Source organism: Thermobia domestica, chromosome 1 (genome assembly GCF_964235325.1).
Source record: "Thermobia domestica chromosome 1, izTheDome1.hap1.1, whole genome shotgun sequence".
Taxonomy (NCBI): domain Eukaryota; kingdom Metazoa; phylum Arthropoda; class Insecta; order Zygentoma; family Lepismatidae; genus Thermobia; species Thermobia domestica.
The window spans coordinates 350,673,259-350,689,741 of record NC_137454.1 but is presented as its reverse complement, the minus strand read 5'-3'; the positions used below and the strand labels follow the sequence as shown (position 1 = coordinate 350,689,741).

At 36.8% G+C, this 16,483-nt stretch overlaps 1 protein-coding gene across 2 annotated transcripts in view; it reads left to right on the top strand.

The window, feature by feature from the left end:
* LOC145664048 (uncharacterized) overlaps window positions 1–16,483 on the top strand; it is a 141,611-nt gene that overhangs the window by 42,356 nt on the left and 82,772 nt on the right. The window contains exon 1 of one of the 2 annotated variants that reach the window (XM_081730377.1): window positions 9,885–9,961. The exons of the other annotated variant lie outside the window; for it this stretch is intronic. Within the exon in view, the coding sequence (XP_081586503.1) occupies window positions 9,927–9,961 (35 nt within the window). The 5' untranslated portion in view covers window positions 9,885–9,926. Of the gene's footprint in view, window positions 1–9,884; window positions 9,962–16,483 lie in introns of those variants that run through there. 2 annotated transcript variants of the gene reach the window in all.

The following is a 16,483-nucleotide window of genomic DNA, read 5'->3' as shown; positions in this document are numbered from 1 at the left end:
GTACCATTGTTTTATGGTAGTATTTATAGTACCTTGTTAAAACATTTGTCTTCAAACTGTCAAATATAAACCACAGTAAATTGTGTAATCTGGTGTCACAAAATTGTATATCATACTATTTTTCGATCGGCATAAGGAAGAGATACCATACTTTTTTTTCGATTGGCATGGTAAAATAATATTTTTCCATACTATTTTAGCATAAATTATTAATTATATGTAAACTTTGTTATTTTTAAATGACTGAAGCGAGGTAATCTTACGATGATGTTCTAAAATCTGACTATTTGGGGGTCCGGAGAATCATTTGGGGGGGGGGGGCTGTCCCCGATGGCCCCCGTGGCTACACCCTTGGGGTCTTAGATCTAGAGAACTACATACATATAGGGTAGCCAAACCCAAATTCTCAGTTAATTCAGTATGATGTACTTATCCCACAAAAAATACGAAAACTTGATTTAGGGGCCGTTCTAAACTTTTGTGGCCCTTGATCTAGGATGCAATATATTTTTTTTTCAAAAATTTTCTTGAAGGCCTTATATCTGGAGAACTACACATATGTGGCCAAACTCAAACTATCACTTAACTCAGTATGATGTGCTTATTCCGTGAAAAAAAAAAAAAAAAAAACGAAAACTCCATTTAGGGGCCGTTCAAACATTTTGTGGCCCCTTATCCAAAAATGCATCAAAAGATCATGTATATTTCAATCAAAAAATTGCTTCTAGGCCTTATATCTGGAGAACCACATATAGTGTAACCAAACTCAAACTATCACTTAGGGGGGCGCAGTAACTCAATGCTAGAGCGTTCACCTCCGGTGCTTGGGGTCCCTGGTTCGATCCCAGCTCGCGCCGTGTGGACTTTGTGGTGGACAAACACCGTGCTCGTGGGTTTTCTTGGGGATCTCCCGTTTCTTCTCACTTACTTCATTCCACCATTTCATTCATTTCTCATTATCACCGTCTCCTTTAGCCTCACCGGCATAAGCGTGGGACGTAAAACTTAAAGATTTCATTTCATTTTCAAACTTTCACTTAACTCAGTACGAGGTACTTATACTATGGAAGATACTAGATTTAGGAGGCATTCAAAAATTTTGTGATCCCTGATCCAAAAGCTAATTATTTTCTAAGATCGCAATCTTTTGATGATTTTTTTGATCATTCTTAAAATTCTTGTTCTCTCTCTCTCTCTCTTTCTCTCTTTCTTTCTTTTCTTTTTCTGAAGAAAATGTAGAACTCTTCTCTATAATACACGAATTAACTGGAAGTAAATAAGCTCCTAATTTCATTTGTTAACGTCAGGGAGGATTTTCAAGAGGGACTGGCCTGTTTGTCTATATTAGTAACGTGATATCTTTATATTGTTTTAGAATATTACTCATTGGCTCGTCAAGAAAAAGTGGAAATAGGACAATGTTGCAAATTTAGCGAGAGTTTAAGTATGACAAGTCAGTTCGTTATTAAAAAAAAAAAAACTAAATTTCTAATAAAAATAATTCATGACCTACTTAATGTTTTCTAAAAGAAACTAGACTAAAAATTTCCCCACTAAACCTGCAATCAAAACCACCAGATTTGGTGTGAAAACCATTAAATTTGCAACATTGTTCCCAAAACCTTGCTAGTGGGTAACCTCAACACGGATTAATATTACTAATTTAGCCATTCTGTCGCTAAATGTACCATTTTCGCATTGCATTTAGCCAGTGAATACGCAGCTTTCCTATTAGGTGTATAATTTTAGCTAAGTTTGTGTTCAAAGTTGCCAATTTTTGGCCATTTATATTTAGCAATTGTTCAATTCCTTATTGAATCAAAGCTTCTCAGAGTAGAATGATGAACAAAAGCAATCAGATTCAATTATCATTTGTTGCTTGGATCATTTTTTTGCTCATTGTAGCACTAAAATTAACACACCACAATTAATGTTACCACCTTATTTATCATTTTTGCTTACTAGCATGGTCTTACGGCAAAATGGGACTCCGGATATTTTCCTTGATAATGTACTTCCAGTGGTATGCTACATCAATATTGCCACCGACACATCACAAATCTTACCGCTAAGATTGGATCAGGGATACGTAGTTCTCATGAATGATGTAAGCTAAGTGCGTTGTAAATATTTTTAATTGCCGGTAAAGAAGGGTGTAATTGATTTGAGAATGCCAGAAAGAATATTACAATGTGTTGTAGTTATATAACAAAATATTTTACCTTTTTTTTTTTTTTTTTTTTTTGCTAAATTCTGTTAGCCAAATTAAGTTACAATTGCAGAAGAGTTAAGTCATTTTTAGCTAGATTATGTGCATCGTTTAGCTATTTCTTAAAGAAATTTCTTGGCAACACTGTTCATAACAATGCAGATGAAGAGACTGACACTGACAGACATTACTGATGATGAAAAAAAAGTTTTGGTTTTTCCAGAGAAAAAACGAAACCGATTTTGATAACTCTCAATAATCCTGTATTTTTTAAAAATATGTTTTCTATCAAAACCAATTTTGGTTTTAAAATCGGTTCGACTTTTTCTATCAAAAATCGTCTTTTTTTAATCAGAAAACTCTTTCAGTTCTAAAACTGGTTAAAATTTGATATTTTGGGTTTCCATTAGAAACTACTATCACTAAGAGCCGAAAAGGTTTTGGAGAAAAGGGTAGTTTAATGACGCTTTTTCAGATTTGGATTTTTATACAACCAGGTTTCCGGCTTTTTTTGTTTTTAAAAAACTTGCTTTGCCCATCCCTAACAAACATGACTATATTATCATTGTTAAGCATTTCCTTTTTGTTTCTGCAATGTGTACTGGTATATCTCTATACTACTTTACAAACTTAACTGTAACAAAATAATAATAATAATAATAATAATAATAATAATAATAATAATAATAATAATAATAATACAAATAGTAAACAAAAATAAAAATACAATTCATATGATATTATAAACAGTATTTGAATCTTGTTCATTGGGTTGTAGTGTATGGAATGTAGGTTTATAGCCTTGGACTAGGTGAGGGCTCTGCCTCCAGACCCCCCGCATTTGCTCGGCCTGCGGCCTCGCATCTCTTACGTATCAGCATTTTCATCAACTGTGGATTTCCTGCATTTGCTCTTAATACTTCCTGAATTTGGCCAGCGGAGGGATTCGCCTCCAGGTTCCCACCTTAGCTCGGCCAACAACCTCGCTTCTCTTAAATCCACAATTTTACCGAATTTCAAGTTTGTTTCCCTATTTAAACTAATATCTAAAAGATAAGATTTTGTATCCGCCTTTTAAATAACATGGGAATTTCTTCATTTCCCCTTTAGATCCCTTAAAAGCTAAAAATACTTACTTTCGTCAATTTTCCTGCGGGTTAGTCCCGGACAGCTACAATCATACCGAATTACATCATTCTAATCCTACCAGAAGTGTCTAAACATTTTAGAATGTAAAATATGTCCCATATAAATAACTGGGAAAGATTTAATCACTTCCTTATAATATCACTTTAAATATGATTTTAAAAAAATGGTAATTTACTTGGGTAACGCTAACGAAAACGTACAAGTATACCGAATTTCAAGTTTTTATTCCGATTCTAAGTACCTAAAACATGAGATTATAGGTGGAAAAACAGGCCCGTTTAAATAATACGGTAAATTTCTTCATCCTCTCTTAGACCCCCTAATAATTAAAAGTATTCACTTTTGGCAGTTTTTCTGTGGGTTAGTTCCGAAAAACTACAGTCATACCAAATTTCAACTTATTTCAATTGTTAGTATCTGTTATTCTATGTCAGTCAGCTCATGTAGTTTTATACGAGGGCAGATCGGAATGTGACGCAATTTTTCCCTCCCCAGGTATTACAGCTGGAATGGCGAAACTGCACGACAAGAGAGTTTGAAGTTTGTGATACAGATGATATTTCGTTTTCCTGTGCAGCTCTAGGAACAGAAGCCTAAACTACGAAACAAACATGGCTTGGATCAGGGAGTAATTTACACCCCCCAACACCCCCCTAACACCCCTCCAAATTTCTTTATACACACCCCAAATCCAATTGTATCAATCAGTATCATATAGGTTATTTATTACGTCAAGTTAAAAAAGGTTTAGCGTTTAGGAAAGAAGGCAATATTCTTATTTATTTATTTTACTTCAAAATACAGAACGACCTCGTTCTCATGTACGGCTTCGAGAACCACATGACCTCATTGTTTCGGGTGGTGTTTCGGTCGAAACAAGTGACAAAACAAACTGCTGATACCTACTCTCCTGGGCTCCGCGCTCGTTTCCGAGAAAAGAGATTGATGAACAGATGCAGATTACTGAAATTGGCAATGTCTTGAGCGGTCATTCACCTACCTCCTCCTCAATAAGGAAAAATGTGACAATATAGTAATAAGCCTATACCAGATTCAGTTGGTAAGTGCTACTCTGCAACAGGCTCGCAACCAGAGGGGGTCTAAGGAGGGCCTCGCCCTCCCTAAATTTTCCGTGTCCCCTCCAGACCTGAATACAAAATGCACAATTTAGATACTTGTAAGAGAATTTTTAATGACTTGGCCCCTCCTAACATATTCATGGACCCCAAAGCTCTGTTGCTGTTTCGAGCCTGCTCTGCAAGTGGTGTATCAACGGTCGGACGTTAGAAGTGTGTAGTCAAGACGTTTTTAGAAATGAAGAGATCGATCGAAGTAAGAATTATATACTTTTTAGACTGAGTCTAGTGTTATGCAGGAACGCATTTGGCGCTAGCTTAATTTTTGTAAAGTATATTTTATTCACGTAAATTCATTGAGCGGAACAGGGCTCATAGCGAGTCATTTTTTAACTAAAATTTACTTTTTTTTTCAAGTTGGTCACTAAAAGTTACTTTTTTTAAATTTGTCACTAAAAGTTACTTTTTTGAGAGGTAAAGTGACTTTTTCGTGTGATTTATGTTTTGCATTGGCAGTTTTCTAAGAAAAATATAAAAACAAATGGAAAAAGGCAGAAACTTGTTACTCATTACTCTTCTGAAAGCTTCAGTACTGTCACATGTGAAACAGTCAGATTTATTCTCATTTTAGCTTTTATTATTTCTATAGCAAAGTGGACGGTTGGTGGATGCTTAAGTTCTCAAGGTGGGGTTGATAACCTTTCTGTGTCTATTATTTCTTCTATCATAATAATCTTTCAGTTTTCTCTCGTAATATTTAACGCTCCTTTCAACGTTGTGTGTGTGTGTCTGTGTGGTTCATCATGTTCGTCTTGTGTTATGCTTCTTGTATGTTCTTCTTAAGAGTAGGTGATGAATTTGAATATTTCACATTTTTGAGAACTCTTAATGCGAAGTTAAATATAATGTCTGGGATGAACAAATTCGGAAATAGGCCAGAACTGGCTCCACTTACTCAGAAGCTTTTTACATCTGCTAAGTCTGCTGATCGTAACTACAAAGCATACTTTGGAAACCTAAGAAAGGAGGAAGCTCAAAAAGAGGAAGTAGAGAAGAAACAAAAGAACAAACAAAGAGAGAGGTGATGGAGAAATTGACAAAGGAAAAAAGAAGCATGATGAGATTTTGGTCGATTTTTCGTGTGCTTTTGGCCATTTTTTGGTCACTTTTCAACTATTTACAAGAGATCAGACCACTATGAGATCTGGGATTATTAAAATTAGCGTATATTAAAGAAGACAAAACACAAAGATACAACATATTTGTAAATTGAAAAACTGGATTTCTGGAAAACAACTAAATCAATGAATAATTTTCTTATGAAAGATATTCAGAGCCAATAATTTAGCCAGAAAGGGGCAGGAACGGAGATTAAGAGATCAAATAATATTACAACAATTAACGTTAACAACAGGGTTAGAATATTAAAATAATGAAATTGGAACTATGTACAGTATTAATTACTAAACGAATGTGATTTCAGCGTGGGACGAGGAATTTTCTTCCCAATTAATATTTTTAAAAAATCACCCACTAAAATTTGCTGGGGTGAATAAATTGAAATAATAGCAGAATTTTGCAAAATAATTAGACTACAATAATTCATATGTAATCAATTCGTATGTAATTACTGGGTAAAATAGTGGAGGTTAATTCGTAATACAGTGAAACTTCTCTTAACGGACATCTCTTAATATTGGACATCTTCGTAAGAGTACAAACTTTCTTATTCTTCCATGCCATAAATATGTGTGGTGTGATGTTATGAGAGAGAACCATTCCTTTTAGGGACACCTCTCATTTACGGACAAATAATCGGTTCCACCGATGTCCGTTTTCAGAGGTTTCACTGTATTACTTAGTTTAATAATAATAATAATAAATGCTCAAATGTGTGAACTTACTTTATTGAACCTACAACTGGAAGATCTGTTATTATTATTATTATTATCATTATTATTATTATTATTATTATTATTATTATTATTATTATTATTATTATTATTATTATTATTATTATTATTAGTAGTAGTAGTAGTAGTAGTAGTAGTAGTAGTAGTAGTAGTAGTAGTAGTAGTAGTAGTAATAGTAGTAGTATTGCAATAGTTACGTAACAAAATATACTGTTTTCTTGTTTGAGTTTGTTTAAAAATTATATCACTATTCTGAGAGCACACCCCCCTTTTATTTTGAACACCCCCCGAAGTAAAAATTTCTGGCGTACTTACTGGCTTGGATGTTACTGTCGTCCACGTGTGAAGAGCAGCGTGGTGTGGTTAGATTTTTGTGGGCCAAAAGGCATACACCGAGTGAAATTCACAAGGACATGCGTAGTGTGTATTGGGACGATTGTATCGTAAGCAGCAATGTCTCTAGGTGGTGTGCATTCTTTGAAGAGTGTCGTGAGAATCTTGGTGGTGCGCCACGCTCCGGGCGGCCGGTAACAGCTTCAATCCCGCATAATACGCGTGCCATCGAGGCAGCAATTTTGAACGACCGGCGTGTGAATGTGCTAACCTTATCGCAGAAGTTCAACATTTCCTATGATGTGATGTACGACATTTTTCATGACAGTTGTTATTCCGTAACGTTAGTGCATGCTGGGTGCCTATGTACCTGACAGACAATCACAAGGGCCAGTGAATGATGACAAGCTTGGATCACCTTACACGTTACGCCACAGAAGGGAATGAAAGGAATTGTCACTGGTGATGAGTCGTAGGAGTACCACTACAAACTGGAAACTAAGGAGGCCTCTCTGGAGTGGAAACATGCTGGTTCCTCAGTACGAAAAAAAAAATGAGGTGACTCAATCTCCGAGGAAAGTGCTAGTGTTAATGTTCTGGGACATGCTTGTTTTGTTATTGGTGGACTTTGCTGAACACGGGACCACTGTAAATGCTGCAGCCTACATTAAAACTTTTGTTAAGTTGCGTCATGCCCTTCGTGACAAACGCTGCAACATTAATGCTGAAGGTGTCAAACTTCTTCATGACAATGCTTGCCCATACGTTGCTGTTCCTATCCGTGAAAAACTCCACAAATTTGGGTGGGAGGTTCTCGAGCATCCTCCGTACAGTCCGGATCTGACATCGTCAGATTTTATCTCTTTGATCCCATGAAGAATTTCCTGGCCGGCCAACAATTTGCGACAGATGCGGAAGTGAAATTAGCCGTCCGTAGATGGCTATACTCCAACCAAATGAACTTCTACCAACAGGGCATTTTGAAACTGGTACCACGTTGGCAGAAATGTCTTGAAAAAATTGGTGACTATATAGAAAAGTAGGTCAAAGATGTAAGTTCGTTTGTGGTTTGCTTGGTTTTGGTACATATTAAACTTTAAAAAAAATATTGTGCGTTACTTTCCGATCTGCCCTCGTATTTTAACAGCACAAGATGTGCTAGGCATGAGCCGTTTAGGTATCTCAGCTACTTTTTAGGTACCCGACACTTGGCACATATGATATTCATGTGCTAAGTATGTACTTCAGCTACCTACAGTTTTAAGTACTTCTTACACCTAATTGATATTTGCAACTATGTACCACAAATATAGTATTTATATACTTGGCTCAGTTTCGCATTATAAAAGTGATTTGTTTTTATATCGTCACTTGAGACATATATCTGTCATGTTCTAGGTACGTTCTTTAGGTACATATTGTTTCAGATACTCTTACAGCACAAGATGTGATAGGCATGCGCCATTAAGATGTTCTAAATTCATCTCCCACATTTGATACATTTGTTGTTTATTTTTCTAAGCGATTGTGTACTAGAAGCAATAAACGCATCAACTTAATTAGATGTCAACTGTCGCTGACCATTTGAAAGTGAATATGGAAGAACCCTGAAATAAAGTAAATAGACATTTGTCAATTTGTTATAAAATTACATGGCGAGCATGATCTGATCCCAAACGGTTATAGTCGAATATATGCGGTTAAAAGAGCACTCTTATCAGCCGAATGCAAAAGACTTCAATAATTTATCCCTCTACAAGCGACTTGCTGTTTATCGCCTCTGTGGCCAAGTCGGAAGAGCACCCGGCTAGTAATCCACAGGTTGGTGGTTCGCGCCGATCCAAGGGTAGCCCTGCATTTTTTTTTAAAAAAATGTTTAAACTGTTGTTCAGACTCACCTTAATGTAAAAACATTACACATATAGGCTATTTATCATATTTTGGGGGAGTAATTTTGTGGTTCATTGACGCTTACGGCATGGGGAACATACATAGAACATACTAGGCACGTTCCACAGATACATGTCTGGCATGTGCCTAGGGGCGGACATAGACTATGACTATCCCTTGCCATCTATGTGATTTCTTTCTCAGAAGTATCTGAGGCACATACTGGACACATTCCCATGTACCTGAGGGAACATGATAGGCATACGCCTGCTATGTAATTGTGGTGTTAGCATATAACTAATCATGGAAGTTGTGCCGCCATACCAATTTTGGGCATACCAATTTTGGGCAATGATCCAACATAAGTTTTTGTAGAGTAGAACTAATCGTATCCATTAAATTGAAAAAAAAATAAGTGCGGCGATTTATATCATATATGCAATATGTCTTATACAACTAGAAATATGGACAATTTAAATAGCATGTATATGATTTGTAACCTATATACATGCAAATAAAATTGTAAAAAGAGAAAAGTAAAAAGAAACCAAAAATACTTGACCTATGCGAATACTTTAATGGAATAATAATGAAAGTCTGGACATTATGAGTCCCGATAGAGTGACGTCAGGATCCAGAAAATTTTCAATAGTATTGAGATTGCTCGAAGTAAATCGGGATGATTGGGAAGCTTAATTCCAAATATTAATGTTGTAAACAAGTTTGTAATAACGCTGAATGAAGCATAATTTAAAGAAGATAATGCATAATTGTATTTTAAAACAAAATTATGTAGATTACTGTAATCACTAATCATGTAACTTTATAGCACTCAGTTGACTGTATGATTTATCAGGTTAATAACCTCAGGCTTTCCAATTTTCAAATAATTTTACAATAACAGGAAGATTAAGGTTAACCTCCTTGTTTCGGTTCCATAGAAATCTAATGAAAAAAATGCATCTATATTACCTCCCCTCGAAACTCAACATTATTATTGCCTCAGTTTTTGGGTGTGGAATGTAGCCACTATATTCCTATACTATATTTATAAGCCTACTTAGAAATCATGTTTAAGCAAACTTACCACATATCACCTTTAAGATATAAAATCTAGATTTGCATTTAATTAAGGCTTATGGTGTGTTGATTACAGTTTCATTTGTTATAAAAGGGAAAGTGGTGTTAAAAGAAACGCAGTTTCAAATAATGTCTTTAGGCAGTTAACCTTGAACCTTTTATTTTTTTTAAAAAAAATTAAGGAATATTTAAAAATGAGTTGTCACTGGAATTAAATATCCAGAGCAACATTGAAAGTGTAACAACCACTACCTCTTAGATATTTACACGGAAACCATGCATAGCTGGATGGATAATCAGTGTCCAAAACGGTAACGTATTATTCTTTTTTTTCTTTATGGACAAAAAATACGAGTTTACATTTAATAGTTTCATTTTTAAAAAGTGAACTTAGATTTTCATACAATTTTCTCATCCGGGTGTTCAACAAGGAGACAATTGTATAAGCAGGAGTACTAACAAGAGACATCACCCAATTGTCCGTCTCCGATTCCAATGAATTTTTTTTTTGCTGATAGAGGACATGTATGTATTATTTATTATGACAGAAATTTTTGCCATGGTGCATGTTTTCTATTTTTCTATAATTTTTAAGAGTTGTGATGTGGTTATTAGAGATTATTGCAGAAGTCCCTTACTACCCTTTGTAAACAGAGTGCTAATGAAAAACAACCACGTAGATACATATAATGCCTAGGGGGAAGTCGTATGGTAGGTATAACCTTGACGGCAGCCATTTTGAAATCCGGCATTTTGAATTAAGGTCAAGTTTTTGAAATAGGAATAGGGTAATGCGATACATAATTTCGGGCTAGAATTTATTCAGAAAGACTATGGTGAAGTTGGTTTTAAGATACTCCCATTTGGGGAAAAGTTACAGGAATATTAATTGTTTATATTTACTATGTGCGTAAGTCCCTTACCTCCGCTTCTAACCCTCGTATTAATGAAAATAAATGGATAAAAGCTTCGGTATTACATATTATGCCTAGAGGGAAGTGATACGGTAAGGGTTATCCTTGACGGCAGCCATCTTGAAATCCACCATTTTGAATTAAAGTGAAGTTTTGAAAAATGAAAACCATAGCATGTGACACCTTATTTTAATAGTAAATTTTCATAAAAAGCCAATAATATGCTTATTTTTGTTCTATAGTTAACCAGTATGAATTTAGGACTGCTTCTAATGTGCACCAAACGTCCATTATTCGATCTTTCAAATTGGCAACACTCCTAAATTTCACCGCATGTTTTAAGATTCCAACTGGCACTTTGTAACTATTACCATGGCTCATGTTTCCTAAATTTATTACATCTTTTAAGAGTTGCGATTTGTCAGGCTGTGGGCTCTTAGGCCACTTAGGCTCAGGCTGTGGGCTATCTGAGCAGTGCGCGTGTGCAGGACCATTTGCTAATAAGAGATCTGCCTTAATGCACAATGGTTTTCTTTGTGTAGTTCATTTGTTTTTAACGTAATGTACTGGAGGTTCTATACGAATGAATATTCATTTGTAGATGTTGTAACAAACATACTTGAATTATTCATGCCTTCATAAGCTACAAGAATGCCGAACGACAATTTCAAGTGTAACTTTAAAGACTCTTATAGAAGCGAATTTACGTTTGTTAGCCAGGACAGAACTCAGTTTGAAGCAAAATATACATTCTGGAAAACTCAGTTTCGTTTCAATAGTAGGCTACAGGGAAGCAGACTGGACCCCACCTGATTTTATATTTTGTAAACTAGACACGAGGAATACGAATTTGAAGAAATTTTGACATCCGAATTTCAGAATTCGAGATATTCGATTATAAAATGACCACCGAAGCAAAAAGGACTTCACCTGATTTTAATATATTTTGTAAATTAGACCACGAGGAACACGAATCTGAAGGAATTTTTACATTCCAAATTTCGGAACTCGAGATATTCGATCATAAAGTGACCACGTAAGCAAAAAGGACTTCACCTGATTTTTATATATTGTGTAAATTAGATCACGAGAAACACGAATCTGAAGGAGGTTTGACATTCCGACTTCCGGAACTTGAGATATTAAAACTTAAAGTTTAGTATAGACGCTATGCATCTATATGACAAAACACAATATTTTCTATACGAGACATATTATGTCCTGTGAGATATATAAAGGTAATCAAGAAAGTTCTGTCGCTTTTTGTGGAGGTCTGTGTTCAATTGGCCCTCACACCATGAGTTGAATGCAAATGGAGGTAAGGCGAAGGTCAGTTGTTGGTGTCGGTATATCCAACATTCTACCTGGTTTTGGCAGTTCAATTACAACGTTAACTTCTGTAAGGACAGAGTGAATATGGAACCTCCCCAGAGCGTCATAAGGTCGTGTATGCTGTACGAGTTCAAACTTGGATCAAACCTCACTGCAGCGGGGCGGAAAATATCTCAGGCCTTTCGTGAGGGTGTCGTGATTACGCAGACAGTGCAGTGCAGGGGTGGATTAACAAGTTTAAGGATGGTGACGAAACACTCAAAGACGCACCACGTGCCGCAAGACCAACACATGTACAATATGAAGATCGTCAGGTAGCAATTGAGGCGAACAGTGGACAAACATGTGAGGAACTGGGGCTAACATTCAATGTGAGTGGAGAAACCATTCGAAAGCACCTCCATCAACTTGGGAAGCACTACAAGTTGGGTCTATGGGTCCCACATGATTTGACCCCGGGCCAGAAGGCTACGCAAGCAGATATCTGTGTTTCTTTGCTGTATCGTCTGAGGAAGGAGCCATTTTTGGAGAGGATGTTGACATGTGATGAGAAGAGGGTCCTGTCCGAAGCTCTCCACGGCGGCGTCATCATTGGTTAAAATCCCATGAACCGGTTCCAAAACAGCTGAAACCAGTAATGCAGCAGAAAGTCGTCCTGTGTGTTTGGTGGACTGCTCGCGACATCGTGCATCGGGAACTGCTACCGGCTGGTCAGAGCAGAACATCAGTGCAACTGTGTACTGTCAGCAGTTGAGCCGTGTTCAAGAAATTCTCAAAGCCCTGGAGCCAGCACTTCTCAATCGCTAAGGGGTTCTCCCGTTACAGGACAACGCTAAGTTCCGCATGGCTAGAATGACCCGGAACACCATCCTACGCCTTGGATAATAAACACATTTCCGTCCGCCATACTCCCCGGACATTGCACCGTCCGATTATCACCTGTTCCATTCCTTGGACACTCACCTTAGAGGACTCCAGTTCAACTCCGTAGTAGAGGTTCAAAATGCACTTGATACCTTCTTTGCTTCACGGCAAACCAAGTTTTACCGCGAAAGAATCCTTACCCATCCCGAACGTTGGCAGAAGGTCCTTGAAACTGATGGGTACTATTATTGATCTTCCAGGTACGTCTTAGGTGACATATCGATGCTCTAAGTTGATTGGTCAAAAAGCGACAGAACTTTCTTCGTTACTTTTATACATACTATATAAAACTACTGTACAAGTTCTAGTATCTCAAGTTCGGGAAGTCGGAATGTCAAAATTCCTTCAGATTATTGCTCATTTTGGACTAGTTCACAAAATATATGAAAATCAGATTTGTTCCTTTTTGCTTCCTTGGTAACTTTATGTTCGAATATCTCGAGTTCCGACATTCGGAATGTCAAAATTCCTTCAGATTCGTGTTCCTCGTGGTCTAATTTACAGAATATATGAAAGTCCAGTTGGTATAGGGGTTCAGTTTGCTTCCCTGCAGCTGAAAAGTCCTGTACATTGGAAGTGTCATCAAAGAAATAATAATAATAAAAAAAATGCGAAGGATCCCAAGTCATTATTTGTGACAAACTAGTTCATATTAGTACTTACGGTTTAGAACCTCAAACTTTTCTGATTTTAAAATATGGCGACCCTAATTTAGCTGTGACTTGTACAACCATCGAACTATCCCTTTCGCATAGTGCTGCAGATATTACCATAATAGTCTTGAAGCAAATAAGAAAGAGTTAAAGCACACATATAAATTGTCACTACAATTGTTAAAAGGTGTAATTAAAAACAGCAAACATTGTTTCTGCTTTGAAAAGGACAAACATGGTTTCGCTTATAAAACCGCAAACACGGTTTCGGACGGCTTTCGCTTTCGAAAAGAGCTTTTGCGGTTTCCGTTTGGAAATCCGCTTTTCTGGTTTCGGTTTTGAAAACCACATTTGTGGTTTCGGTTTTGAAAACCGCATTTGCGGATTCGGTTTTCAGAAAACCGGTTTTGTCAAAAACCGAAAACCGAAAATGTTACAAAAATTCGACAGCACTAAAGTCTACAAAGTGATCACTGACGATTGACATACCAATTCCCGTGTTTAGCGATGTACGCAATTGGTAAACGAAGTGTTTTAAAGGGCCTATATCTCTGTTATTTGTTGTGCATAAAGTTGGAAAGTTGGTGAAGAAAATTGCACAAAACGAATGTTAAGGATTGATATATGCCCGTAAACACTGTTATGCGAACTCCAGTGTTTAGCATACGTTCCTAGTAGCAAGAAAGCTTTCGGTCAGTTGCCGCGTGGTTGGCTTTTGGCTTTACACGCTTATACTTGAAACGAATGCTTTCATTCAACCTGCCTTTTGTTGTACTTGCAAGCGATGCTTTAGACCCTTCGCGGAACGTCATAGCATCACTGGCCATTCATTGGCCATTGACTTGACTTGACTTGTAAAACGCTTGCGGTAAGCTTGAATGGAACACTGAATGTAAGTAAGATTGTTCCCATATAACTTCGTTACTGGAATCCAGCTTAAGGCATGTTTGCACATTTTCCAATCGAGCTGGATGCAAGTGGCTCAGTGGTAGAGCGTTCACTTCCGGTGCTTCGGGTCCCTGGTTCGATGCCAGCTTACGCTGTTTGGACCTCGTGGTGGACAAACACCGTGCTCGTGGGTTTTCTCGGGGTTCTCCCGTTTCCTCCCACTTTCTTCCTTCTACCATTTCATTCATTTCTCATCGTCACCGTCTCCTTTAGCCTAACTGCCATAACGGTGGTACGTAAAACTCAAATATTTCATTTAATTTTTTTTCACGAACACTCTATTAACAAAAACAGTTTTGAGTGCAAATAATATTTCTCTCAAAGATCGTGTATTAGACAACCACACGTAACTTTCAATGGGTAGCGCAAACTACAAGGAAGAAAATGAAATGACATCTTTGAGTTTTACATCCCACGGTTATGCTGGTTAAGGTAAAGGAGGCAGCGATGGTGAGAAATGAAGAAAGTGAGAGTAAACGGGAGAACCCGAGAAAACCCACGAGCACGATGTTTGTCCACTACAAAGTCCACACAGCGCGAGCTGGGATCGAACCAGGGACCCCAAGCACCGTAGGTGAACGCTCTACCACTGAGCCACCGTGCTCGCAACTGCAAGAAAGAGTCAAAAGGTTTGAGCCAGACAGAAAGTCTCCATTATATGTTAAATAGCTAATGGATAAATTCCATTAATAAATAGAAATAAAAGAAAGTAATCTCTTTCTTGTAGAGTTATTATGTAGAGTAACGGACCTACCAACATTATAATATTTTAAGCCCCACTTATGCGAATCTAAGAAAACACATCATTAAATCAGTAAAATAAAGTATTATTTTTAAAAAATATAGCTTCTGTCCCTACACCTTAAGCGCAGTTTACACTGTAGGTTAAAATCGTGCGTCATTAAAACCTCTAATTGTTAACATTTAACGAAGTACAACCCATCACCCAAAACTTGATTCTATATGCGTGTATCTAAGGGCTTCGTTATACACAACAAACCTACAAGCACAGGCGTTTGTTAGGGAGTGGCTGGCAAGTGATAGCTCACGTAACGAACGACATCTATTAATGTGAGTGATTACTTTTAGGAATTGACGTGCACAGTGAGACGTTTGACGTTCTGTTTCCTGTCTTTCTGCAACCAATTACAATTATCTTTAATCAAGGTTATATAACGTTACCTAACCTAACCTAACGTAACGATGACTACGATGCGTGCTGGGACAATGATACACTCTTTCCAATTTCTGATTTTCCTTAACGAATGCACTTGCACACACTTCTGTTTTTTCAAATATTTCTTTATTATTTGGAGAGCAGTCTCCTTATTCATTATCACGAGATCTGAAACAGTAACCTGATACTAGCATTTTGGTCATTCCAAATGATTTCAAACTAACAAACTTTGAAACTAATTTCAGTTGTTCAGTTGATAGACCTATTTGGATTTCGTTAAGCGTTTTCTTTCAGAGACTCTACTTCACCACCTGAATTCATATACCATTCAAAGGCACGAAAACGAGAAAGGCATTTGTTCTTATAAAGCTTTTCAAATATCTCAACTGTTTTTAATGGAGTCATTTTTTAATTTTTTTCGTTCTATTTTTGAAACGGTGATAAAATATCCCAACGCAAGTCTGTAATTAGCTGTATTATGGACCATATTGGCAATAGACCAAGCTTTGTATTTTTGCACATGTTCACCAAGGATACAGCAAGATTTACGACTAGGAAACGCTTTTGTGCCAAAACTAACTTTGCAGTTAATCAAATCAGTCTAGTTTTCTAATTGCCGCACTGCATAAGTCGAAACTCATTTTATAACCTATCTATCTACTCATTTGACAGTAATGATCAGTCTTTTTGTTGACACTTCTTTGTGTAATGATAAAATGTAAATCTTTGAACTTCCGTATGTAGCTGTAAAGGGTTGTGTCTAATGTATTTAGTACATACACATGGAAATAATTTCATATTTCTATCTCGAAACTAACGTCTCATATTGCGTCGCTGCTGAAAGGGACGTTAAACTCAAAATCAACTTAACTCTCTTAAAAGAAA